The sequence below is a fragment of the Prunus avium genome, chromosome 6, assembly GCF_965620075.1.
Source record: "Prunus avium chromosome 6, drPruAviu1.hap1.1, whole genome shotgun sequence".
In the NCBI taxonomy this organism is placed as follows: Eukaryota; Viridiplantae; Streptophyta; class Magnoliopsida; order Rosales; family Rosaceae; genus Prunus; species Prunus avium.
The window spans coordinates 731,919-759,080 of NC_142289.1; the positions used below are offsets into that span (position 1 = coordinate 731,919).

The 27,162-nt window shown below is 37.0% G+C and overlaps 4 protein-coding genes and 2 long non-coding RNA genes across 9 annotated transcripts; 1 reads left to right on the forward strand and 5 right to left on the reverse strand.

Moving 5' to 3' along the window:
* Positions 1 to 1,969, reverse strand: LOC110745043 (F-box/FBD/LRR-repeat protein At5g56420-like). The gene is made up of 4 exons (XM_021945109.2): positions 1,841 to 1,969; positions 745 to 1,737; positions 509 to 667; positions 1 to 360 (listed from the first exon to the last, which is right to left on the reverse strand). The coding sequence occupies exons 1-4, from the start codon at positions 1,886 to 1,888 to the stop codon at positions 67 to 69; spliced, it is 1,494 nt and encodes a 497-aa protein (XP_021800801.1). The 5' UTR covers positions 1,889 to 1,969; the 3' UTR covers positions 1 to 66.
* Positions 1,970 to 4,071: 2,102 nt separating this feature from the next.
* On the reverse strand, positions 4,072 to 6,864 carry LOC110745025 (GDSL esterase/lipase LTL1). The gene is made up of 5 exons (XM_021945076.2): positions 6,489 to 6,864; positions 6,265 to 6,392; positions 5,917 to 6,159; positions 5,560 to 5,812; positions 4,072 to 4,541 (listed from the first exon to the last, which is right to left on the reverse strand). The coding sequence occupies exons 1-5, from the start codon at positions 6,847 to 6,849 to the stop codon at positions 4,309 to 4,311; spliced, it is 1,218 nt and encodes a 405-aa protein (XP_021800768.2). The 5' UTR covers positions 6,850 to 6,864; the 3' UTR covers positions 4,072 to 4,308.
* A 2,234-nt stretch (positions 6,865 to 9,098) lies between these two features.
* Positions 9,099 to 11,559, reverse strand: LOC110745047 (GDSL esterase/lipase At5g33370). The gene is made up of 5 exons (XM_021945113.2): positions 11,217 to 11,559; positions 11,008 to 11,135; positions 10,633 to 10,875; positions 9,771 to 10,023; positions 9,099 to 9,563 (listed from the first exon to the last, which is right to left on the reverse strand). The coding sequence occupies exons 1-5, from the start codon at positions 11,449 to 11,451 to the stop codon at positions 9,331 to 9,333; spliced, it is 1,092 nt and encodes a 363-aa protein (XP_021800805.1). The 5' UTR covers positions 11,452 to 11,559; the 3' UTR covers positions 9,099 to 9,330.
* A 2,446-nt stretch (positions 11,560 to 14,005) lies between these two features.
* On the reverse strand, positions 14,006 to 14,953 carry LOC148293441 (uncharacterized). Its single transcript, XM_088255374.1, has one exon. It carries the CDS (start codon positions 14,938 to 14,940, stop codon positions 14,152 to 14,154), a length of 789 nt encoding a protein of 262 aa, XP_088111500.1. The 5' UTR covers positions 14,941 to 14,953; the 3' UTR covers positions 14,006 to 14,151.
* Positions 14,954 to 15,784: 831 nt separating this feature from the next.
* LOC110745044 (uncharacterized) lies at positions 15,785 to 17,926 on the reverse strand. Of its 4 annotated transcripts, none has more exons than XR_015836763.1 (6): positions 17,723 to 17,926; positions 17,484 to 17,568; positions 17,247 to 17,369; positions 16,490 to 16,728; positions 16,181 to 16,229; positions 15,785 to 15,973 (listed from the first exon to the last, which is right to left on the reverse strand). It is a non-coding gene; the product is annotated as an uncharacterized LOC110745044 (long non-coding RNA). The 4 variants fall into 4 exon arrangements; XR_015836761.1 differs by having other exon boundaries at positions 17,484 to 17,581; XR_015836762.1 differs by having other exon boundaries at positions 17,484 to 17,587.
* A 5,714-nt stretch (positions 17,927 to 23,640) lies between these two features.
* LOC148293442 (uncharacterized) lies at positions 23,641 to 27,118 on the forward strand. Its single transcript, XR_015836782.1, has 4 exons — positions 23,641 to 23,907; positions 24,305 to 24,350; positions 25,151 to 25,326; positions 26,758 to 27,118. It is a non-coding gene; the product is annotated as an uncharacterized LOC148293442 (long non-coding RNA).
* Positions 27,119 to 27,162: the final 44 nt, after the last annotated feature.

Sequence of the window (27,162 nt, forward strand, 5' to 3'; positions counted from 1 at the left end):
ACCCAAACATACCTATACAGCTTGAAATTCACAGAAAGCATATTGGTCTCTGTTGCACTGCAACTACTAAATACATACAAATTCAATTGTAGATGGCACTTTGTTTTTAATATGTTGCATAGCATGATATTTTGCAAACACTTCCTCTTTTACTTCTTCAACTCTCTTATCTGTTGAATGGTTGAGAACAGGATCAATTACAATTTTCTCCAGTGAAACAGCATTCTTCATTAGGTACATGACATGTTTAGCTGCACATGCACGGCCGCGATACCCTACTATTTCTACTACCCTGAGGTAAGGATGTGGGCATTTGGCAGCTGTCTTTACTTTTGGTCGCCTCCATGTTACGAAATTCATCTGCACCAAGGGAAGAACAATTGAGTTTCTGTTTACACTTTTTTTTTTCCTTCCTTCACAATTGGAACAATTGGCAACGGAATGAATAGAAGTTTGACAAAACCACTGAAAATGCACACAAATACCAAATTTTGTTATATATATATACCTTCAACACAAGTCTCTGCAAGTAAGGAGATACCATCATGAAAGAACTTAAGTGATGAAGAGACCAGCAATAATCTGCTTCAACTATTAATTCCAATTGCTTGAGATTTGCTAATATAGGAAATGCATGATTCTGAAGTGGGCTAAAACCATCGTCGTCCTGAAACCCAAAGGATTAGTTAAGAAAAGAAAAGAAGAAGAAAAACCACATGTTCATGACGAGCTAGATATACTAACCAGTGTCATTGGGGTGATATCCAACATGAGAATCTCTAGCTGAGAAAGAATACAGCATGAAAGTTGAGGCAACACAACCCTTATCGAATCAACACCCCAGTAAACCTCTTCAATGGATACTTCAGTGAGCAACGGTACATCACTGAGAAGCAAGCTTACCGAACCTCCATGGTAAATAAAGGAAACAAGGTTTGCTGCTTCACGAATCTGAATGCTTTCGAGGCGACAACAATGTTTTATCGCTAGGTACTTCAATGCAGCCGATGATGAACCAACAACTCTTAGATTTGCCAAATTTGAGGAAGCATACACTGTTAACTGTTCAAGACCTGGACAGTTAGACAACAAATACTCGAGAATTTCTTCAGCCACGTCAACATGTTTGAAATTAACTACTTTGAGCGACTTAAAACCAATAATATTGTGTCCAAAACAATTAGGTCCTTTTTCAAGACCTAATACTTTGTAAGGAAAAGCATAGTGACCTTTGTCAATGACCCCGTCTGCTAAAAAAAACTCCAACTCAAGTATTTCAACTCCCTTTGTCATTGCAATTTGAATCCATCTGTCAATGGAAGTGGTGAAACAGCGATCAAGATAAAAACAAGCCCTGAGTCGTTTCATGTTTGGACCTTGATGTTGTTCCATTACACGACTCACCCAATCGACGTATCTACGGCTTTTCTTGTGTCTTAACTCCGGTGTGAGGCGTCTGAAGCAGCAAATATTGTTACCAACATCCAACTTGGAATCAAAGTCAAGCGTGTCAGTAGACGCCCATAGGTGCTGCCATCGCTTAGAAAGGATACTAGTAATTGCTGCTTCCTTGAGCGACAATAGAGACAATATACTAACAAGAATTTCATCAGGTAAGTGACTAATTCGGTCTATAGATATCATCCAGTTGTGTTTTTGCCCCCCACCCTTAGTCGTAGTCTTCCTTCTCTTTGCATCCTCTTCCTCTGTATAATTATAATAATAGATGAGTTGGCCCTAAAACAAAACAAAAGAAAACACAAGAAGAGCAATGAGTGAGTATAAACTAATTTTGAAATTTATGTAGCAAATTAAAACCAGGTAGGTAATAATATTATACCTTGTCTTGGACTGTTTCCTTGGTTACATCTGGGAATGGATTTTCCATGTTATGAATCTGTCTGATGATGTAGGACTGCGGCAGGGGTTTTGCCTTTGTATACTAAAGATATATGGTGTTGCAAAGCAAAGAGCAAGAAGCGCACCTCACCTCTACTTGTAACTTGTAGGTAGGTAGGTAGGTAAGAGGCAAAGTCCTAACTCCAAACCCTTTGGTGATCCAGTTCAGTTGCAAGTCAAATTCCCAATCCTATTAAAAATAGCATGTTAATAATAATAATATTTCCTTGTTTTTACTAAGGATAAGCACGTCTAAGCCAAGAAAGCAGCGTCTAATTGAATTTTTGTTTCTTCTTAATTCTTTACCCGATAGGAAAACGGACTTTTACGACCAAAAAAGATAGGAAAGGGGATTGAGAAAGAAAGAAAAAAAGTATCACTAACTCATGAGATAGATAGTTTGCCGAATTTTATTTTCTTTTTGAATATAGAATTTGTCTATATATATTATGTTGCACAATTCATAAATCTTGGATGGATACAAGAAATATAAAACAATTGAGAGGTCAGGGATTTTGACACATTCATTTACCAGCTAAGTCAGAAACTAATTTGAATTGTTACCTCTTAATTGTCCTAACATTGACTAAACCACACTTGCATTTATATTCAACAGCACAATAACCATCTTCTACTTACCTCCAGATTTTTTTATTTTATTTTTAATCTATATACAAATGATAAACTAAATTAATCTAATATGAACCCAAAATTCTTTTATAATATCAAGTAAACCAACGATTAATATATTGATATATTGATATATTATTGATAGCGAGGGAGGGGTTTAACAAATTAAAACTAAATAAACAAGTAGATAGGGATAGGGAATGACTGACTAGGACGAAATAAATACTGCCTAATGATCTAATAGAAATAGACCCACCCACGATTAAAAACCGAAACAGCATCCTAAAAGTCCGTTTCCTATCTTTTTTGGTTAGGTTTATATCTATCTTCGAATTACTGAACCACCCAACCCGCTGAAGAGGAAGCTGAAGCTGAACAGCATCCTTCTTCTTTAGCTTCCTCTTCAGCTTCCTGTTCAGCTTGCATCCTCTGCGGGTTGGGTGGTTCAGTAATTCGAATATTGTGGCGTTCCGCAATGCGAAGGATGAAGCCCTTTTCATCCCTTTCAGTGCCAGCATCTACAGAAATCGAACTATTATGCCATGCCATCCTCTAGCTTTCTTCAGGACCGTTACAGCTTGCATCTCCTCCACTGTAGAGACAGTGATTATTGAGCATTTATAGTTGATCCCTCAGCTTCTTTTCTTGTTGACCGTTTCTTTCCTTTCGAGCATTTATATAAAGTCTCAACGAACGCAAGGACTTGGGCACAACCATTGATGATTATTGATGACTGTCTGTCACTTGCAAATGCACACAAATTATGTTTAATTCATCAGTAACTACAAACTTCCAATTCCAAGCAATTAATATATTTAATACAAATTATGGACTAAATTGATTAAAAATAAAAGGATGTATAAGTATTATTTGATTTTTTGTATTTGATGCAAAACAAAAAACTACAAGTTAACAAACAAATAGATATGTGTGATCAAATATATACCTGCAGAGTTGAAAAAATTGCAAAGAGATCAAAGGGATGTGTTATAGAATAGATCTCGGATAGATAGTTGTTTGTATTTTACCCTACAATCTGCTCATTTTAAAACCTGTGCACATATTAAAATCATTGAGCTTCGTTTCTCCTAACTTAGCTTCATTGAGGTATCATGATCTTGACCGCGGCACTGATTTCATGTTAATTAGGTCTTGCATTTTCAGTACCACAAAAAAGTGATGATGAGCTGAGCTAGCTAGCATTGGGAGCCAAAATCTATGTTTCTAGCCACTCCTCCAACAAAGCTCTTGACCAGTCCTAAAAAATGTGACAATTCAATTTCAGCCAAAAATAGCTAAAGCATTGTCCTTCCTTCTTTTTTTTTTTTTTGGGCAAGAAATTTTTGAATTGATGCTTTATAGAATATTTTTGGTAAATACCATGAGGTGTCCCCACACCCAAAGGGTGGGATTAATCCCCACTCAGAGTTTGGCTTACCCCTGACCACAAAGTGCTTTATAGAATATTCGTTGCGCCCAAAGTGTGTAAAAGAAAATAGGGGAGGCAAAAAGATGTTAAAATAGCTAGAAATAACACCAAGATCACACAAGTTTAAAAACTAATGACTAAAGGCTCATTGGTACTTGCCCATCAACCATTACAAACTAGAAACAAGGAAACTCGAAAGCTCCATCAGTTTTAATTACTTGAAATTCCAGCACACACAAACATTTGGTAGCATTTTACATATATAGATCTAGGATCAATGATATTGAAGCACTCATAAATTATATAGTTCCAATTCAAATGGATCATGGAACGACAAATTCAGATGTCGTTTAGGTCCTGGAATCCAAAGCTAAGATGGTGCTGAGATTCATGGGGTCCATGTACTTGGTAGACCCTGTCAAAATGTTCTGAACGATCAGTTTGTTTGCCTTTTCTGATGGGTGAAACGCATCCCAGAAAGCGTATTGGTCTCTGTTTGGGCACAAGTTTGAGGCCACCGTGCACAATCCTAACCCATTGTACGGTCCCTGTCCGCAGCATGCAATCTTTGATGTAGAAAACCCTGTGTCCAAACAAAATTATAATTCATCAAAATTATTTAGAGAAAAAATAGGTTCATTTAAAAAAAAAAAATCAAAAAATAAACAATAAATAGATTATCAAATTATTTTTCAACATAATTAGAATGTACACTATTATTCATAAAACTATAATAAAATAGATTACTAGTCGTATAATTCATAAAAGGAAAACAACATAATTTTTTTTATTAAATGAACTACGTTAATCACCTATAGATTACTAATACATTAATGTTGAATTTAATATTTAATTTCAAATAAGTTTCTAAATTAATTCCTACATCCATTACAACCATTTGGAAATCTTTTCAAATTCAACGTGCGTCATTAGAGCATGTCCAGAGCTAAGGGCCTACCCTGGCAACAGGCCCCCTAGGCTCCCAAAACTCCCTCCAGCGCGCAAGGTCCAGCCCTAGCAAGAGCTGGGTCCCATGAGCCCAGGCGAGCCCACGGGTAAATTCAACCCGAGCTGCTGCCTGGGCAGAATGATGTAATGTTGACGTCATAATGACGTCAGCAACCAAAAAATCCAGAATTTTTAAAAATAAATACCTAGGCATATTCTTTACTTCCCACACCAAAAACTCTATACAAATTCATCTCCTCATATCTCATGTGAATAGTATTTGTCATTACCCTAGCCTTTTGGGATGGAACCAAAAAAGGCAAGGCTGCCACTATTCACATGAATAGTGCCAGCCCTTGCCTTGCCTTTGCCCTTTGGGGTGGACTTGCTCTTAGTTACACCCCCCATAACACATTAACTTATAAATATGGGTAGTTTTGGAATCCAAAAAATACAATAAATCAGATTTTAAGTTATATTGGGTAACTTGCTTAGTTGGATCCTAGTCATCGGGTATTATTTGAAAAAATTGGGTATTTTAAATAGAAAAATAAAAGAAAGGGTTGTATGTGATTTAAAATGAATTTTATGGGTCTAAGTTTAATTTACTATAATTAATATTATTAGATTAGGCCATGATCATGAATATTTACCAAATGCTCTAGGGTTGCTTATGAAATCGTTGCGCGTCTGCTGTGTGTTGGCAGCAATGAAGACATCAGAACCAAGTTGGCTGTTGAGTGATTTTATCAACTGAACGAGTTGAGGGTTGTACAAAGACGCTGCTCTTTGCAGCTCAGCTGAACACTCGCCGTTCCTGCTTCGCTGTGCCAATTCTGCCGGCACGCAGCCTAGCGGCCCGGTACCTGTCACCAGAACTCTTCGTGTTCCGAGGTCATACATTCTCTGAAAAACCACACAAGACCATTAAATTAATTAATTTGGTGGTGACATTAAAAGTGATGTGTGACTTGCCCAACAAGTTACAAGATGAAATTAGGATTGGCTACCAAGAGAAGTTTTTTGAGCTCGGAAATGAGGAATTTGACATAATCTGGGAGATCATACTGGCGTGATCTTGCAGAGAAAGGCACCAGATAGTAGTTGTTCACAAAGTCGTTGCCGCCGACGGTGAGGAGGACAAGTGCTTGATTCACAAGCTGCTTGGTGCGTTGAGTTCCGATGAGGGCACTCACCCTTTGCTGGTATTGTTGAAAGTATTCCAATTGCCTGGACATTCTTATTATGTTTACCTGCCAAAATTTCACATAACATACATTATTAGTTTAATTAAGTACCTCAATCAAAGCTAACTAGCATTCAGAAACTGAGACTGCATAAAAGTAATTAGTACTGACAAACTGAATTCCAGTGTCATTGAGGATGCCAATGCCAGCAGAGGCAAAGTTGGCACCAACTAGTAGCTTCTGTCCAGTGAGCTCTGGACTCAAATATGGCAATGTGGAGTCTGCACCAAGTTGCTGGCCTGTAAATATATTCATACACACATCTTAAGTCAGTTTAATAATAAATAAAAAAAGATATGTGTATAAAGAAAAACAGGATTGGAAGAAAACCCAACTGATAAAATCAGGGATGTTGAAGCCATTGGAGAAACGGCCAGTGGGTCGACCAGTTGGATAGTCAATGCCATAAGGAGGAGAGTCAGCGCGAGCAGTGGTGGCTAAGTAGTTGTTGTTGCCATTGTCAACAAGTGAGTCTCCAAACACAAAAAAGGCCCGACCCTCAGCTTGGGAGCTCAAAGTTCCCAGTGCCATAGCCAGACCAAAGATGGCCAATGAACCCAAAGCCAAAGAGCTAGCCGATGCCATGGAGGAGTCGTTGGTTTTGAAAGTAACAAAACAGAACAAAAAGACTATATCTTGTCTATGATTGAACAATGATGCTGATGAGCTTGGCAATGTGGAAGTTTGATAGATCATGGGGTGTTATATAGGTCGCGATGCTTGTCAATTGAAGCAAAACAGGGCCCACTTTGTACAAAAGCAACCCAGTCTGGGTAGTTGCGATTATGGCATTGCCGTAAGTAGCTGTGGCAGGCTACGCTTGATATTTGATGACCAAAGCGCGCCTTTGAAATATCTACTTTGTGTTCTTGTGATGTATTGAAAATGGTTTTTCAACCAAGCTTTTGTAAATTTGGTCACGAATTTGCCTTTCCAGTTTACTGCCATGTCAGAACTCAAAAGTGAACAAAATTCAAGTATAGGTGTCAGTTGGTTCAGGCTGGAGCCCTCTTGGATGTATGATCCATACAACCTCTGTTTTATGCAGCGCAGATTTACTAAAACCACAGTCAAAATTTGAAACTTTATGTGGCAATTTAAGTCACGTCGAACCCAGTTTTACAGTTGTTATTAGTTTTCCAACCTTGGCCTAAAGATCCAGTGCTGGATGAGTTCAAATTAGCCTGGATGATATTTGGAAACACTAGTAGTCACCACCTAATTGCAAATTAAACATATGACAGCCAATTTTACAGACTAGTACATGGGGCAGGTAGTAGTTTGTGACTAAATTTCCATGCTCTTGAATGACATTCCTTCTTAAACCTTTGACCAACTTCATCATAAATTAATGACGCAGTTCAAAACTTGGCGCAGTAAATGATTGATTGTGAACACCCTTCCAGTGGCTAATCACTTATGAGCTTGAAGATGTTAGCCATTTATTTATGAAGCAGGCATGTGATTCAGAAAGAGTTACCAGCAGCAGCAGCAGGCATGTGATCCAATTCAACATAAAAATTGACCTAATTTCTTGACGCACCTTACAAACTAATTGCCATAAAAACATGCGCAATTATGATCCAGCCAAAGCCAATAAAGCTCGTAGAGGTTTAATTGCAAGCCACCTACTCTCACATCACAGCTTTTAAATCATCTTGCTGCTAAATGCTAATCATTCTGAATGAAAAAATAAAGTATTCAAATCAAAAGCGTAGGTAATTGACTTGAGATGTGACTTTCTCCTCAACATTATTGGAGCACTCGAGAGTAACATGAAATGAAACACAGACACAGACACAGACACAATAGTAAAAGACAGCCTTTATTATAATACCAACTACCATACCGCAAATTAACTTTAGCTGAAGAAACGGTTCAACTAACTAACAAGGCCTTAGCTTTCCCGAGGGCTTGTCAAGTTTATGACTATTCATCTCTTTTTTTCTCTCTCTCTCAAACCTACTTTTGAGGCTCTTTAATTTCTCACCAGTGAGTGAGAGATGCCCTAGCTAGCATTTTCGTGAAACTCATGCCATTCACCACCTACCTATACCTACACCTATAGCAGCACCCTAGCACTACCTGTCTTCAAATGCCATTGTGCCAAGACCAACATTAACAACAAGGGAATCAGATCACATTAATTTGCAAATGCAGCAATGTTTTTGAATCATATTGTTGTCTTCTTCTTCTCTTCGTCTTTGCTACGATTAGGTTTATTTTTTTTATAGGTAAAATGCCAAGAGTAGCTAGTTTGGAAAAGGAACAATGGAGCATATGCTGCATCCTATTTGGAGGCTAAGTTAATGGCGTTGAAGAGATAGATGAGTTCACATCAAACTGACATCTGTCCCTTGTTGGACCAGAGCAATTTATTTCTTCTTCAGTGTTCATACGTACCTGACTGAATCTGGTCAAGTCGTCCCTCCCTCCCTGAGCTTTGCTTTGCTTTAATTTTCTTTTGCTTATTTCACTCTATATTTGAGAGAGCAAGTTGCACAGCTGTCTCAACTCTGAATTATGCAATACAATTATGGCCCATCGTATTTATTATTGCCTGCATATTGTGGTGATGGGAAAAATAATTACTAAAAACAATAGTAAATTTCTATACAATTACTTGACTGGAATAATGTGTGCATTTCTAGTTCTACGTTTGTCATTTGATGACCAGAGGTATCAAATACAAACAATTTGTACTTTGCCATTTTTGTTTTTATTTTTATTTTTATTTTTTAAACAAGTGGGCTCAGTGTGTTGAGCAGAAGATTTGCCACAGCTTTCACACACCAAAGCTTGGGCCAATTTTCTCATGCATAGCTTTAACGGGTCGGCCCTTTTTCTGTGCCTGGCCCAAGACAAACATTTTTATTGGGTCTGAAATGCTTGACAGGAAGCTTATGTTTTGGGCCTTAAATGGTCAATTAGGATTGTCAATAGGCAAAGCTAAACTTGAAGCTTGGAATTAAATAGGCAAACCAACTTACAATAATATTACACTAGAATTTTTAAAGACACAAGTCAAAACAATAATAACAATAATAATAATAATAATAAATCACATCACTTATGAAGGCAGATTGGTTGACGAAATGATGATAAGAGTTTAATAATAAAAAGAAGAGGCACCCCTTGTAGTTGTTCTAGTAACTTTCTAGACTTGAAGTTGCAGGTCTAGGTCCTAGAGTCCAAGGCCAAAATAGTACTCAGATTCATTGGGTTCATATACTTGTTGGACCCTGTCAGGATTTGCTGCGCAATGATTCTGTTGGCCCTCTCAGAAGGATGGAATGGATCCCAAAACGCGTACAAATCTCTGTTTGGGCACAAGTTGGAGGCAATTGTGCACAGCCCAATCCCATTGTAGGGCCCTTGCCCACAGCATGCTATCTTTGAAGTCACAAATCCTGCAAAAAGTAACACCAGATCATGTTTAGTTTAGGGTATGTTTGTAATTTTCTTTTAATTTTCCTAGTTTTTTTTTTCCGAAATTATATTCTAAACTATTCTAATATCTAATCTACGGAGAGAGGGATATTGAACTCGTGCACTGTCTTGGCCCAACCAACCCACTTTGTGCTTATAAGTTTGCCAGCTAAATTATTTGGGCGTACCATAAGCTTGAGGGTCAGAAATAAAATCCATGTGCATTTCATATGCATTTGCAGCAACAAAGACATCTGAGCCAAGCTGGCTGTTGAGCCCATTGATCATTTGGACGAGTTGTGGGTTGAACAAAGAAGCAGCTCGCTGCAGCTCAACCGAGCATTCACCGGCTCTGCTGTGCTGAGCCAACTCCGCAGGAACACACCCTAGTGGTCCTGTTCCTGTCACCAAAACCCTCCGAGCTCCTAATTCATATAGCCTCTGCATTGTGAAAAAACAAAAACAAAAACATTACATTACATTAAAGCATGCATCGTTCTAATTGAGCTTCAAATTAATCACGTGCGGAAATTCATCAATAGTTTTACAACATGCATAACATACTTCAAATGATCGACAAATGAGATGAGGAAATGTTTTAACTTGATTGATAAAGATTGTTAGGTCTTAACAAAGTTGAAAAATCTCTGCTAATAAATTTGTCTCCCAAACAACTTTAATGCAGGCAGAGAGTGGTCATAAGTGCATTTGGGCAAAGGCATTAATGAAAATGTCACAAGGCTTGCTGGTCTCACCAACCAAGCGTATCTTCCAATAACTCCCTGGTTGCCTTGGGTCACATCAACATTACTCCTTGGCTATCCTACACCAATTCTCTATGTGTGCGTATGGATGGTGTTACTGTAACACCTTGCGTATATAGTGAGTGCATCAATAACAGAAATAATGAAAATGGGAAAAATGGAGAGAATTTTCGGTCGTATACACTCTCTCTTGAGTTTATCTATCTCGTCACATTATTTAGTTAAGTGTTAAAGACAGGCTCAAGAATGTACACAACATTTAAAAAGGAAGTAGCACAGTAGTTACCGCTAAAACTTTGCGATACTCGGAAATGATGTACACAACATAGTCTGGCAGAGAGAATTGGCGAGATCTAGCAGAGAAGGGCACCAAGTAGTAGTTGTTGACAAAATCATTGCCACCAAGGGTAATAAGAACAAGTGCTTGGTTAACAAGTCGTTGAGTTTGTTCAGGTCCAACTAGGGCAGCCACCCTTGTCTGGTATTGCTCGAAATATTCCAATTGCTTGTAGATTCGGATTATATTGAGCTGCCAATTTTGGACATTGCTAATTAGATACTCTGCTTCTTCATTATTTATGGTAATGTGAAAAAACTAAACCTAAATCGAATGTATACTTTAATTGGACATTGCTATAAGAGGGTTAAAAAGAGGACTTACAAACTGGATGCCAGTGTCATTGAGAATTCCAATCCCAGCAGAAGCAAAGTTGGCACCGACAAGTAGGTTTTGTCCAGTGAGTTGAGGGCTCAAGTATGGCAATGTGGGTTCTGAGCCAAGTTGCTCACCTGAAAATACATATTGCAAATATGTTACAGTATATAATAACTACCAAAAAAACAAAAAAAACAAAAAAGTAAGAGCCCTACTGATAATGTCTGGTATGTTAAGGCCATTAGAAAAACGGCCGGTGGGTCTGTGAGTTGGATAATCTATGCCATAAGGGTAAGAGTCTGCCCGGGCAGTGGTGGCCAAGTAGTCATTGTTGCCATTGTCCACCAGAGAATCTCCGAAAACAAAGAATGCCCGTGCCTCAGCTCGACGGCTAGCACAAGCACCGAGCAGGCCTAGGATAACTACCCAAGAAGCAAAAATGCTATGCATGATGAGATGAAATGGCTCTAACTCTTTAAGAAATCTCACAACCAGCTAGCTCTATCTGTTGTTCTCACTCTAAGTACTCTAGTTTTATTCCACTGGTAAGTGAATAAGAGCTTGCTTGCTTTATATATTGCTCCTGCTTTCAATGTTTGGCACCATATTAATGGCGTGCTCTACCACCAGCAGATTAAAGTATAGGACCACCATTAACAAAAGCTAGTAGCTCTGGTAGTTCCAGTAGATTAAACGGGGAATTATTTGGGCAGCCACTAGCCAGTAGTGAGTTGTATATCCACTATGACCTTTAGTTGTGATACATTGCCAACTTACTTTGCACTGCATTCATTCTTGTGTTCCTCATTTTGGTAAAGCTGACAAATTTCAGCATTGCAAGTACTGCATTATTTGGTTAAATATAATACTTACTTTTCAACACCATAATGTTACACAAAGTTAAAAAAAAGATTGAACAATTGAATTTTGGGTTAGACTTTTCAACTTTGCAGTCAATCCTTGCTTGCTAGGTTTCCACCTACTTCTTACAGCTTTAATAAACCAGCTTTTTTTTCGGGCGGAGTGACGGTGATACAGATTTTTTTTCAGTTACATCCATGTCAAATTAAATTAAATTAAATTTTGAAGCATATATAATAATTGTAGAATTCTTTCAGCTTTCAGTCATCTCTGTGAGCTGTTGTATTGTATTACATCACAAGCAATTTAAGATGATTTACTCTCTCTTTCTTGTTCTGCATTTTATCTTTTCTTGGTTTGAAGGCTGAACTCTCATCTGGTGAAGGTCATCATAACCATTTGAGCTCCCCTAAATCATGGAATATATTGCATGCCTAAACTCTTTGGAGACAGTTTAAACTCTGTAAACTTATTTGTTTATCTAATGCTTCAATGCTTGGTTGGTAGGTTTTATAGATTGCATGCAATTTGCCATGTGCAGAAATATGATTAGTTTAACAGATATAATGAGTCAGCCCTCTCAATTCCCATCCCAGCTATATACGGCAAGTGTGTGATGCACGTTTAGCCTTGTCTTACAGAGGAAATGCCCCATATTGGTAAATATTGGTAAGAGGGGGGGGGGGGGGGGGGGGGGGACAGACAAAAGGCAACAGATTAATAAGCCATGTGACCAAAATAAATAAGGTGGGGGTGTGATCTAACTACTTCCAAGAGGCATTTCATATGCTACCTCAATGCGCATTAAAATTATATGTCAAAATATTATGCCTTTTTTTACTAACAGAAAAAACCCTTCATTAGCAATAAGCTTTTTTAAACCCCAGATCCTTCTCATGTGACCAACAACATGAAAGCTCCTTTAAAAAGAAAGGGATTTGGGGTTGGGGTTCAAGCCATCCCATCTGATTAAGATTTTTGAGAGATAAGAAATATTTGTTTCAGCATTTGACAGGATTAATTATTAAGGACTGAGTCTGTGTGTGATTGATTGATAATGATGGAGCATAAATGGGGGTTTATATGTTCCTCTTAGCAATAACGTCAATCTGATACAGTCTGTCTCTCAAGTGTCTCTCACATAACAACAGGACTAAACGCAGCATCCCCATTTTGTTTTTCAAGTTAAACTGCCAATTGCCAAAGCACTTATCTGTCAGCTCCTACAAAAGCTGCTTATTTCTTAATGAAGAGGAAGAAGCAGCAGATCAAAGGCTAGAGATTATATGTGCCAGCAAAATAAATAAATATCTTGTCACAGTTGGTGAATCAAAGATTGCAACCGATTTTCTTAGCCGAGTAAATGATAACAGATTCCTGAAGAGTTTGGGAAGCTTCTATGTGATACTATTATCTGCTGCAATGACCCCAGCTTCTTCTGCAACAAAACCCTTCACGTGGCTTGGCTTAATTAGAAAAACAACCAACTGGCCAAGAAACTGACATTTCCCACAAATTCCCAAAGTGGTATAACCATACCAATCTTTTCAGGCTCTTAAATTCCCACCAAGTACAATTTACAAAGGAGTATAAAATTTATATCCTTGATTGTAAATAATAACTTTCTAGTTCCCCACCTGCAGTATATTTTATTAATTTTTTTTCTTAACTTTTGGAAGCCAGGTAGATATTATTAACAGTTTTCACTGGTACTCAGTCAGCTCACAACTCTTTCTCTGAATGTGAAAGTTGTGTCTGTCTTCAGGTTTTGATCATCAGAGGAAAAGCATGGTATGGATGCGCAAATGATTGTTGTTTTAACACTAATAACACAACGACAACGACAAGGGAAAACGATTGTGACATGAATGATGGAAAAGACTACCAAATTCTGTTCTGAAATCTGAGAGTTGAATCTTTTTATAATTCTATGTGCCTGCCTGCTGCACTTCAATCAACAAACAGAAAATAAAAAATAAAAGTGATTAAAATGTTGGGGCTTTTGGTTTGCTTTTGAGTGCGCATGAAGGCTTTCCTCATCCTTTTTGGGGCACAAATTATATATAACTTTCAGGCCCCTGTTACATACAAAGCTCACACACTATGGGCCTCAAGTAGGCAATAAAAAATAGAAGAAAAGAAATAGAGACAGACATTATTTTTTGATCCACTAACATGAAAGATAACAGAGATGGAAACAGAGCCCAACCAAAAAAAAATAAAAAATAAAAAGGCTTCCTATTCCTACATGGGTCTAAGGCTATGTACAAGTTATTAGCAGCAATACTATTAGGTCCATGATGATGGAGGTCCCAAAGCATCCCAATTTATGAATTCATCTCCTCCCCCCTTCATAACATCAGCTCCTATGTCATTCATCTCTAGGAAATCCTTTTCACCACAAACTCCAGCCCAACTGCTCAATACAGGACTATTAGTCCCAGTACTAGCACCACCAGTAGTAGTAGTACTCTCCCACAAATCATCTCCAATACTCCAACCTCCAAATATTAATGAATCTGAACAAGCTTCACCACCTAACTTACCACAACCATCTCCACTTAATCCACCCTTCATATTATACTGATCAGAGGTGGACTTAGTGCTTGAACAACTTGAATTTGCAGATGATGATGATGATGATGGTTTGTGATCTGGCAAGTTGAGCTTGGCAGAGGAACCGTATAGCTTTCGAGCTGCTTCATCATAAGCAAGAGCTGCCTCTGTTGAGGTGTTGAAAGTGCCCAGCCAAAGCCGAGCCCCACGATTGGGCTCTCGAATCTCAGCCACCCATTTCCCCCAAGTCCTCTGCCTCACTCCCCTGAAGCTGCACAGTGCGTTCTCTGGCCCTCCTTTCCCTTTCATGCACCCTTTTCTTGAGCGCCCCATGCGTGCTGTAGCTTTCTTCCCTACCTTTTCCATGTTAAGGCAATAAGAAGGCCTTGGTTTGGTGAAGTGAGGAAGAAGAAGATATGGCTGGCACAGTGACCTATAATAAATTTTTTGAGCCGCAGGTGGCTGCTGCCCAGTGTAGCGTTGTGTTGTGGCATCTGTTTGATGGGAAATTGAGAGGCACATGAGATGCACATCCTACTTAGTTAGGAGGAGAAGTGGGCTGTTGACATGTGTAAAACAATATCGTGGCTGTTGCTGTTGCACACGACACTCAATGAACACATGTCAAACGGTCAAAGGACACCTGTCGTCTCGTCTAATGCCTAATTCTAATTGTTTTGCCAACTCCTTAAGCTTGAAGATATACGATTTGAATTGGATTTCCCTTTTAATTTCTGCGTACGGAAAGAGTCACACGTACATACTACATGTCATGTCATGGGTAGCTCTTCATTCTTGTTGGGATCGCCCACAGTTTGCATCCCAAATCCCAGAGCCCAAAGTCCACCTTGGACAAAGATAAATTAATATCATAAAACAATATATATATATATATATAATAAATAAAATTCAACCATGAAGTAAGCTAGCTCCGTCGTGGAGGAGGAGTCACCGGAGCCGGAGATGGTGATGAGACAAATTGGTCGTCGGCTGAGGTGTATTTCATTTTCATTAAACTTATTTTTCATTTATGATTCGAGACTTGTGAGTCCTAAGTAGGGCTGGGCGCGATCCGGTTCGGCCCGGTTCTGAGCTTAACCCGAAATTGGAACCGGTATTGTTCATCCGGTCCAGTCCGGTTCGGTTTTTTAAAAAAATAAAAGAAAAACCGGATCAAGCCGAACTGTCTGATCCGGTCCGGTTTTCCGGTTTGGGCCGGTTTACTTTTTTTTAAAAAAAAAATAAAAAAATTTGTTTCTTTGTGGGCTTAAGTAGCATATAAGACCCTATTCACATTCCTATAAAAATTTGGCCTAAAATAATTTCTACATGCCATCTTAACTTCCAAATACAAAACATGGTCATCCAAACCAAACATACAATCTTAAGAATTATATCTCAATGTAAAAATTAATAATTAAATTACAAACCAAATTTGAAATTTGAAACATAAGCCAAAAATTAACATATAACACCAACGAAGGCTTCGTTCACATATTAAATTATCACTGGAACGAAGGACTTGAGTTGGTAGGTGCCGGTAAAATTGTACGATCTACAAATAAAAACACACATTAAAACATTAGGCAAAAATGCAACTATATATATATATATATATATTAATAGTATACATCATTAAATCACATCAAACTAAAAACAAATACCTAACTCAATGAATTCAACATAGCAGCATTAATAAACTGATAAACCCATCCAATTAATGCAATTAATTATTTATCAAAACTACTATTAAACTGCTTACCTATGGCTTATGAGGAGGTGAACTGCTACTGCTTCTTCTCCTCAAAGATCTGCATAAAACACCATCCACCATCAGAACAAGCTAAAGCCAAATACCAGATCTTTTAAAAACCAAACAACCCACCAGTCCCATAGAAACATGAGAATTTTTTTAAGTTAAAAAACAAGTAGTAAGCACAAATTTCGTAGATAAACTAGTAAGCACAATTCAAACAACGAAAAGAGGCCTGAAATCTAAGTTACACTAACAACGACATCAATCAAACAATTCAAATTTACTACAAGGTTGCAGAAAAAACCAAAAGCCAACCTGATAATATCAGCCATCAAGCTTCTTAATACCATAGCCCAACTGAACTGTGCCAAATGACTTCATGTCAGTAAGAACTCCATTTCTTCTGTAAACATGTTTGCTTACTCTAGCAATCAAGTCCATCAGAGCCTCCTTCCTTACATGGGGTTTCATCAGCAGCATACAATCATACAGAGGCATTTCTTTCTCTTTTCCTTTCCTTTCGTGCAGCAGCTCAACTGGCTGGCCCTTTAAAACTGTACAGAGTCATATACACAAATATCATTAACAGAAATCCACGCCCACAAATTATAAATCCTAAAGAAATGAAAACAATGAACTTCCAACAATGTTTTATAATTTATAAAATTATATTCATAGATTCACAGTCAAATTTGAAGTTTATTACCTCCATAAAAAATTTAATTTATCAGGAAAACAAAGCTTCACACATAATAATCTTTATGAATCAATTATAAGAAATAAAAAAGAAAAGCAGATCATCATGTTCATAGCTCACATGTCCATTGGGCACCAAATGAAGATGAAGATTGAAAATTTACAGCAGCCCCTCAAATAAAAAGGACTAATGTAAAGACATTAGCATATACTTAATCACAACAACCACAACACATACCCAATGTCAACGAATCCCCAAAATAAACAGCCCTAAATACCCAAAATAAACAGCCCTAATATTTCATCACAGCCATCCCTAAACTTGTTTAGTTGAATAAAAGATTAATAACCAAGAAGCCCTAGAGGAAAAGAGTACCTAGCTCGCTTGCTGTTGTGGTGTAGGCTGATGACAAGTTGGATCAAAAACCTTTAGAAGAACCCAGAAACAAGCATGATCCAGATGAGAGATACCAGTGACTTGTAACTAGGCAGCTGAGTTCTTTGATTTACAAATTACAACACAAATTTAATAGCTTTGATCAATGAATATCTATCAAGATTGTTCAAATAGGCAAGACTAATAGAACTGAAAGTGAAGGTGTGGATCGTTTACCTGATCAAAGATCCGATAGGGAGAAAAAAAGAAGCCGAAAAGGGGTGATCCATGTGCAACAGACTCTTGATTTTTAATCAACCACCTCAAGTTCAAAACTTCATCTTTTCATCAGCATTTACAGTTAAACTAATCATATACATATTCATTCATGATCATATCTTCACACAGAGAGAGAGAGATAGAGAGATAGAGAGATAGAGAGATAGAGAGATAGAGAGAGAGAGAGAGAGACTTACAACTGCTTACTGCTACAGAACTGAAATTTGAGGCTCTTCGAGCTCTTGGGCGATATAAATACAAATATACAGAGACAGACTTGGGCGAGATCTTGGGGAGTCACTTGAGCTGTGCGATGGCGGCGAGATCTGCATCTGAGAGAATAGAAGGAGAGTGAGAGAGAAGAGAGGGACTGAGGAAAACCTAATTCGCGTAAACTAAAAGGGGTTTGGTTTTATCAGATATGGCCAGTTCTAAATAGAACTGACCTAATAAAATAATATTTTTATATTTTATATTATATATTAAATACTGGACCGGTCCGGTCCGGTCCAGTCCGGTTCTGTCATATGTAAAATCGGAACTAGAACCGGTTTAAACCGGTCCGGTCCGGTTCGGTCCAATTTTGTTGACTTTTTAGTCAACTCGATTTTTTCCGGTTTTTTTTTCTTCCGGTGCGGTTCGGTTTTCCGATTTTTCGGTTCATATGCCCGCCCCTAGTCCTAAGTGTCCTAGAATAGGTTTAAGATTAGGATTCGAGGCTTGCAAACGATTTTGGAATAAGTTTGGATAAGTTAAAGACTTGGATTTAGGGTTTGGAATTGTTGATAGCTTATACTATAACTACGAGCCGAGCCTATTGTCAGTCACCACATGCCCTAGGCAGACCAAGTTAGGTACATACCGACCACATGTGATACCCTCGGCAGAAGACTCCTCAAGCAAGCTAAAACTGAGCAAGAGTTGGGTCACCGACCCGACCACTGTGCACCAGGCCCCAAACTGGAGGAGCATTAATGGGAATAGCCTGGCAAGAGGGAAAAGTCGGTGAGTGCACGTCCCTTCTTTGACTAGGTGTCGACATACCCATTATTTTATGGGAGATCAGGCCAGTGATGAAGAGGGATCATTTAATAACACCTCTCATCCTTACCTACCTGTCACTTCGCCATTTAACCCCTGTCAAGAAGTAGGTAGATCAGAAGCAAAACATTAAATATAACTGAATACATGGGATAAATGAGAAAATATCTCTTGCATTAAAGATCTTGGTCACTATCTTCCTCCTATAAATACCTCTCACCAATCTCTAGACAAAGGTAATAAAGGAGTCTCATTATGAAAACCCTATATCCATTTTATCTCCCGCTAAAGATAGTTCCTGACTTAGCCATCGGAGAGGATTCAATTGGGATTAACCCCAGTTAGCTCTTGTTTTGATCTTATTCTACGTGTGCAGGTTTACCCCCGGAGGTCATGCATCTACGTAGCAAAAGCCCAGGTTACTCATACAAGAAGGATATGCGGTTTATAGGAATCAATGATTTTTAACTAATTGAAACTGTTGTTAAAATAATTTCGGAAATTAAAAACAATTTTAAAGTATAGCCGTCGGCTATACTATATAAATAGATATTTTAACAGTATAGCCGATCGGCTATACTATTTAAAGACAATATATTAACCGTATAGCCGCACGGCTATACTCCATAAATCGAAATTGTAGTAGTACAGCCGAACGGCTCTACCCGTTAAATACAAAATTTTAACAGTATAGCTGGCTATACTCTATAAATAGTAATTATAACAGTATCGCCGCACGACTATACCCTATAAATAGAAATTTAACAGTCCCACCGCAAGGCTATACTATTTAAGTAGAATATTCTAAAAATATAGCCGCGCAGCTATATGCTTTAAAAGTATAAAATTAGTTTCTTTACTTTTGTTTTTTGGCCAACTTCTTTAATTTAATATATATAATTAAGTAATATCTTAGTTTTTTTTAATTACTTTAATTAGTAATTATATTTTAATTTTTGTTTCTTTGGTGAATATTTAAATATGTTCCTAATTTCTAGGGCTGCACATTATTACCGAAAACCCGACCGAACCGGCCGAACCGAACCGTTTAAGGTGGTTTGGTTCGGTTTTTAGGCTGTAAAATTGAAGAACTGGTAAAAAAACCACCCGAACCGCCCCTGAATCGGGTTGGACCGGTTTTAATTGTCCAAAAACCGCAAAAAACCGGACCGGACCAAATATTTAAATTATATTATTAAAATAATAAGTATTACACGTGTCAAGTTATGATTCGTGGAGTTTAAGCCGGTTTTGCTGCTCTTTGCTACACCAGATCGAGCGAAACCCTAAGGCCCCGTTTGGTTCACGGAATGAATTTGATGGGAAATCATTTCCCATGTCATTTCCCAAGGGATAGGAAATGTTGATTCATTTCCCATGTTTGGTAATGCCGGGAAAGTGATCCGGAAATATCACTTTATTTCCTTTCCCATGTTTGTTTTGAGTAGGAATAGAAAACAAATTTTGTTTAGTTTCCCAATTGTACCCCTATTAAAAAAAAAGAATACCAATAATTGTTGGATAAAAATTGTAATTATGAATTGTTAGTAAGGACAAATTAGTCAAAAAAAAATTGTATTTAATGCTAGTTTTACTTTCCCATGGGAAGGGAAAGTGAAACCCAAGGAGTAAGGAAGGATTCACTTTCCCTCCTACTTTCCCATGTGCTAGGAATCGCTTTCCCATGCCTGACTTACCAAACATGGGAAAGGAATTGATTTCCCATGCCCAAGATTCCTTTCCCATGAACCAAACGCAGCCTAAAACATTTCAACTTGATTCGATTTTTTCATTCCGCCTCCTCCCTTCTCTCATACTCCCTCTCACCTCTGCCTCTCTCAATCACTCTCCCCTCTCTCTTCCAGATTTATCACTCGATCTCTCTCAGTCACTCTCTCAGTCTCAGCCGCTCTCTCTCAGTCACTCACTCTCTCTCTTACCGCCCGCTCTCTCTCTCTTTCCAGATTTTTCTCACCCGATCTCTCAGTCACTCAGTCTCTCTGTGTTTCTCTCACCCGTTCTTTCTGAGTCTCTCTCGCTCTCTCTCAGTTTGAGGTATATATGTGTAAACCCTAAAAATTTAGGGATTTGACAATTTTTTGTTAATTATATTTATCTGATCCGACTCTTGTGTTTTTTGGTGGACATAATTGATTTTGGGATCATAGGAAACGATTGGCTTGCTCTAGGTAATTTCTCTGATCTGACTCTGTTTTTGTTTGATTTATTTCTGGTGTTGTTGTAATTTCTGGTAATATCTAGGATCATAGAATTGATTTTGGGACAGAAATTATTGTAATATTGAGTAATTATTTATGGGATAGAATTGATTTTGGAATTAATTATCTAGGTTCATTGATTCGTTGCTCTTTCATCTTCACTATTTTTTGGACTTCTATTGTTAGCTTTGCATGTTATTCGGCACCAATGTATAACCCTGGCCACTGATGAACTTTGAATACCTCAAAATTGCAAGTTTTGAGTTGGGATATTGGAAGTTTTACTACATGGACCTACACAAATTCAAATTGAGATGCTAGATTTCTTTATATTGCTTTACGTGTTGTAACTGGGTAACCTCCCCTGATCTGAACACAAAGGGAACAATAGAAAATACAAATAAAAAATTGCATAGGTTTTACTTGTGTAACTTATCAGATGTTCAATTCAGCGAAGTCTATATTGTGATGTTTAAATGTTTTGATATCAGTTTTTTCCATCAATGTTGCAGACAGTTCGCATATGGCAAGGGTCTGATGATGGGAACTATAACTGTAACCACATTTTGAAAGACCATACTTCAGAGGTAAATAGTTTTGATTCAATCTTTTCCCCAACAAGTTCACCAAAAAATGCTCCAAGTCCCTTTAAGTGAAAAAAAGAGTGACACAGGTTATAATCTTTATCTGTGTGTGTGTGTCTGCTTCTATACTAATCGAGTTTGCTAAAATAATGAAAAAAGAGAATGGAAACTTTTTCATTTGAAACAAAGTTCATTTTTTGTTCTCCACTAATGTTCCCCTATGATATCATTATCTGTAAAGAATTGATTTGAAGGCTAAGGAAAAAGGATTGAAGCCTCCACAATTTGTAGTTTCTTTATGTGTTATTAATTCATATATTTACTAACTGTATTTTTTTTCTTTGTGCAGAGGTGCAAATTTATTTGAGGAATATGAAACTCATGAAATTGTATGTGTATATGTAATGGAAATTTGTTTGTTTTCATTTGGATTTTCTTTTGAACTTTGCAAATATGCAGATTGTGATTGAGATTACTCTCACAATCTGCTATGGTTTGTAATAATTATTGGATTATTTGGACATGTGTGGTGGATGATGATTTTCTTAGGTTTTAAGGGTTTTTTTAGTATTTGAATGATGATAAAATTTAGATATGCAAAGCTGGAGAAACTGGAAAAACAGAATGGGCCTGGAAAACTTTAAAAAAAAGAAAAAAGAATGGGCCTGGAAAACTTAAAAAAAAAATACTTCAATTGTTGTTTTTGATGGGCCTCGGCATACACCCGAACCGAACCAACCCGACCCGTCTAATTCGGGTATCGATTTAAGTCAAAAATGGGCTTAATAAACAGGTGTGCGGTTTAGCATTTGGGCCTGCCGACATGTTTCGGTTCGGTGAACGGTTTGGGCCCATAACCGACCCAACCCGACCCGTGTGCAGCCCTACTAATTTCATAAATTTCTCAATTAATAGTAATTAATTATTTTATATGAAATTGGTTTGGGTAAATCCAAGTCTCGAACCAAAAATCCTAGCTTCCGAACTTGTTCCAAAATATTTCTCAAGCCTCGAACCCTAACCATAAGCCTATTATGGGGCACTTAGGGTTTTACGATTAGGGTTTTGATCTCAATATACGGTTAGTACACCATAACTGGACCTAACCCTATACTTGAGTATGCCTTTAGGTAGATTTTAACAAGTGGTAGTATAGCCCCGCAACTATACTATACAAATAGAAAAGTTTGAACATATAGCCGCGCGGCTATACGCTTTAAATATAATATTTTAAACCTATAGCCATGCGGCTATACCCTTTAAATAACATAATCTAGATTTCTCTTTTTAATTACTTTAATAAGTTGTTATGTTTTAATTATTATTTACTTAGTGATTAATTAGTATTTAAATATTTTATTAAAGATTTTTTTAAAAAATAATTACTATTTATTAAGTAATATAATTTATGAAATTAATTAAAATATTTAATATTACTTATTCACTAAAGAATTAATAATTAGTAATAATTAAAACATAATTACTAATGAAATGAATTAAATAAGGCTAAGATATGATTTAATTACTAAAAAAAAAAATTAAATACAAATTTATTGACTTAAAGATACTAAGTTTAAATTGATTTATTTTTTAAAATATCTCCCGATGAAATTCTGTTGGCATAAACTTATTCCGACGAAACTTTGCTGGTGTCGTCAGGAGAGGTTTTCTTGCTTTTATTTATTTATTTATATTTTAAAAAAATATAAAATAGTTTATTTGCTATACACTATAAATAGACTATTTTAAACGTATCGCCGCATGGCTATACTCTACAAATGGAAATTTTAAATGTATAGCCGACCAGCTAGACTCCATAATAGAAATTTTAACAGTATAGCCGCATGGCGATACCCCTTAAATACAATATTTTAACAGTATCACCACACGACTATACTCTATAGATAAAATTTTTGACAGTATAGGCATGCGACTATACTTTTCGAATACAATATATTAACAGTATAGCCGAAAGGCTATAAGCAATAAATTCTAACAGTATAGCCGCGCGGCGATACCCTATAAAAGTAATGCTACCCTGCTATACGCTATAAATAGAAACCAATTTTAAACGTATAGCCGCTCGGCTATAGTATTTACATACAATATATTTACGGTATAGCCGGGCGGCTATACTCAATAAATAGTAATTTTAAACGTATAGCCGAACGGCTATATACCTCAAATACAATATTTTATCAGTATCGCCGCTTGGCTATACCCTATAAATAAATAAAGGGAAATAGGCGGCTTTGCCCCCGGCGCACCTAATTTTCTCAATAATATCCTCATTTTGAAACCTAATCACAAATGCCCCTCTTAAAACTCTCAATTGAGAATGTATCGCCCCTCTATCACTTGTTTTTTCTTCTAAGTCTTTGCTCTCTCACTAAACATCTTCTGTCTCTAGTCTTCCTTCGAATCAAGCCCTCCGTCGTTGACCTCCACAGAGAGGCCAACGTCGCCATCCGACTCGCGAGCTCCACAGACAAGCCACAGTCGTGACCCGCGACCTCCATCGTCGATCTCCACGACATTGTGAGTCCTCCAACTCAAAGCCTCTCTGTATAATCTGGTTTTCTCTCAGAGACAGTAAAACCCACCCCACCCCTCCCCCCAAAATCGCAATCCACACTCAATCTCTGGGCTTCATCTTCAAAGCCCAAATCTATATAAATTCTGAGTCTCTCACCTCTTTCTTTGCTAGTTTCTGCAATTTTAGAAAATTATGTTTGTTAAGTAATATTCTTAGAGAAGTTATTGATTAATTTTGAGTCTCAAGGATTATGAGAAACTGATGGGTCTTCTTAGGGATTTGGTTAGCAGCAGGCCATGGTATTGGCAAAGATTAGGAAAATTAATTGTTCTGTACTATTTTTGCTATTTTTTGAAATTTTATGGTGTCTAACAGAGTTTATTTTATGTTTTGCCTCAGGTTTCAGTTTGAAATACTTGCTTAAGAGGCTACATTCTGTCAAGAGGTATGAATAGCTAAAACTGTTGCTTTTTGGTTAAGAGGTATATTTGCTTCAAAATCTTGTTACCATTATCCACTTGAAATTGTTTGCTACTATCTATATGTATAACGTTTTGATCTAAAAATGCTACGAAATTATTGAAGTGCTTGAAGGCAGGCATTGCCCTAATTTTTTTTTAACCATTATCCACATGTAAATGTGCTGCATGATGAGTAAGAGAGATGTTAGTTTAGGCAACAATAACAATAAGAGGTTGATGGATGCTGCAGCTTGTTTTCATTTTACTTTGTTGCTGTCCATTTGGGTATGGGGAAGGATAATCAACTCCGCAAATATTGATTGAAACTTGAACCCTTAACATAATTTTTTTTTTGGAGCAATCAGATATATCCATGTTGCTACCCCTTTGGTCTGCAATATAATTTTTTTTTTCTTTTTATTTTAGAGCAATCAAATATAGTCTTGTTGATGACCCTTTGGTTTGGAACATAATCTCTCAGTTGTGCAGATAGTAGTGAAATTGTATAGTTATATAAAAAAAACCAAAACTAATATGTTTTAGTATTATTACGGTTAATTATTTTGTTTGTTCAAATTAATATTCCTGTCCTCCCATATGTTATTTGGGTTTTCTTCACCTTCTCAAATTAATAATACCCATCTGTTATTTGGGTTTTCTTCTGCTTGTTTCAATTTCATATAGTGGTCTAGAAAATTGCTCGAAATCCAAATTTTTGGTACATCGTTTTATTTATCATGCTTATTTGCTTGTTCTGAATATATGGTTCTATTTGTTTGGTTAGGCTGAGTTGACGAGTGCATGAAAAAGGTGGCCTGCAGGTGTTCGATGAATCACCTTAATGAGTGCACTATGGTTTTCTTTGAGATACAAACCAATTGGGACAATTCTCATGGTATATACTTAAAGGTGAACTTCTAGGAGGACCCAATCAACCCATCTAAATGGAAGGAAGAACATGTGAGTTTTATTATAATTTATTTACGAAGATGACTTTACAGTGCATAATGGTTTTGTTAGATCACCGTTGACATTAGTTTGATTACCTTTTAACAATGCTTGAGAAATGTCCCTGTTTTTACATAAGGACTTACACAAGTGCCATATTATGTCAGTTTATAGTGAATGGATACTTGGTTGTGTCATTTGATATTTGGAATTCTATTAGATTTATTTTCTTATTTTTCCACTTTTGTGTCATGTCTTGAGTTCCTTTCGTTTGGAAGTTGCCATTTAACTTGTGATGTGAACAAGTTAATACTACATTGTTTTATGTCATTGTGAAATTGAGAAATAAAGTTCATGTTATGGCAAAAAAGTATGTGAGCAAACAAAAGAAACATAGAGAGGGTTTGCTGTTGCTGCTTCCTCTCTCTCATTTACCTAAAAGAAAGGGTCTATATCTCTAGCATTTGCATCCAAATGTCCCTTGCCATGCCCTGCTCTACCCTGGCCTGCAGTACTAGCTAGCACTACTGCCTCTGTTGTACGTAGTCCCCTGATTTGGTTTCTTTGAGCCATGTGATGCTTTCAGCTCCCTAGATCCAACTCCAATGGCTATTTTTCATTAAGTCATAATTTACTACTAAAGGTCCTACGGTTTGAAGTTTTTAATTGGAACAATTCATGTATACTGTTAAAACATAAATGGTGCAAAGCCAATGCCGAGAATAGAAAAAAAAAAAAGCAATATGATCATACGGGGGTTAATGTCCATGTAGATGTGCGCTGATCAAGCTTGAGCAGTAAGGTCTTTCGTCTTGTGGTTAGTAGGTTTGCTTTTCCTTGTCCATTAGATGTTTTCCAATTCTGAGGTGATATGATACTCTTCCTCTTGGCATTATTCTCATGGCTGTGAAATTTCAGTTTGCAATGAATGGCTATATCAATCTAAAAGATTATTTTTGTGTAGAAATTGAATGAAAGTAAATTGTACTGCATACCTTTGTGGTGTCTATGTTGTGGAGTTAATATTGTTGATCAATGATCAGCCTCTTTCATAATTCTTTCATTGATCAATATTGTTGTTTTCTCATTGTTCTGGATTTAACTTGATTGAGTTGTCATGCACTGCTTGAAATTTTGGATACCATGTGAGTTATAAGTTGCAAATGAAATTGAGACGAAAAACAATGAACTCTATTTTTATAAGAAACTTAGTATGCTTTGAGTTTAAGTTTGTCTTTTCTTGATACGCAAGTAGGAGATTTTAAATTGGGCTTATTTGTGCATTTGCGCATCTACATATATAGCAATAAAAGGAAAGTGATGGTTTCGATAGAGCAGATCAAAGATGTACCTCATTAATACCAATTTGTCTTTTGTATTACTATGTATATACATATTTATATATGTGCATATTGACATTGCTTTATTTTGTTTCTGTTGTAGAGGAAGATGATGGATGAATTTGAGAAGGTGAAGCAACAATTGGTAGAGTATGAGATCATGTCACGGCCCATATCCCACAAGCCTGGTCTCTTGTGATTTGAAACCCTAACTTTAAGTCTTGAGATAATTGACCTTTTTTCATGACAGTTGGACCTTGATCTTTGGCTTCTAGAAGATTGTTGTCATTGAGAACCTTCATCAATTTGGCGTGGGACAACATTTCATTCAGTTGTAGGAAGTGTACTGTAGTTATTAGGGAAAAAAACATGTAATTGAGGAACTATTTGTGTATCAGACAAACCATGTAATTATTTAGTCCTCATGGAATGAAATTGAGTTCAATTTGCTTGAGAAATTTCAGTCTTCAATCTGTTGTTTTTATATATTCGCAAGCGTATGCAATGG

What these genes read in the sequence shown, in the direction of transcription:
- LOC110745043 (XM_021945109.2), bottom strand. Translation starts at nt 1,888, where the DNA reads ATGGAAAATCCATTCCCAGATGTAACCAAGGAAACAGTCCAAGACAAG. An exon ending in AGGAAACAGTCCAAGACAAG is followed by an intron (nt 1,738 to 1,840) that starts GTATAATATTAT and finishes GTTTTGTTTTAG; the next exon opens with GGCCAACTCATCTATTATTA. An exon ending in TGCAGAGACTTGTGTTGAAG is followed by an intron (nt 361 to 508) that starts GTATATATATAT and finishes CCCTTGGTGCAG; the next exon opens with ATGAATTTCGTAACATGGAG.
- LOC110745025 (XM_021945076.2), bottom strand. Translation starts at nt 6,849, where the DNA reads ATGATCTATCAAACTTCCACATTGCCAAGCTCATCAGCATCATTGTTC. An exon ending in ATGACACTGGAATTCAGTTT is followed by an intron (nt 6,160 to 6,264) that starts GTCAGTACTAAT and finishes AAATTTTGGCAG; the next exon opens with GTAAACATAATAAGAATGTC. An exon ending in AAGCAACCCTAGAGCATTTG is followed by an intron (nt 4,542 to 5,559) that starts GTAAATATTCAT and finishes GTTTGGACACAG; the next exon opens with GGTTTTCTACATCAAAGATT.
- LOC110745047 (XM_021945113.2), bottom strand. Translation starts at nt 11,451, where the DNA reads ATGCATAGCATTTTTGCTTCTTGGGTAGTTATCCTAGGCCTGCTCGGT. An exon ending in TAACATACCAGACATTATCA is followed by an intron (nt 11,136 to 11,216) that starts GTAGGGCTCTTA and finishes ATGTATTTTCAG; the next exon opens with GTGAGCAACTTGGCTCAGAA. An exon ending in TTCTGACCCTCAAGCTTATG is followed by an intron (nt 9,564 to 9,770) that starts GTACGCCCAAAT and finishes TACTTTTTGCAG; the next exon opens with GATTTGTGACTTCAAAGATA.
- LOC148293441 (XM_088255374.1), bottom strand. Translation starts at nt 14,940, where the DNA reads ATGTGCCTCTCAATTTCCCATCAAACAGATGCCACAACACAACGCTAC.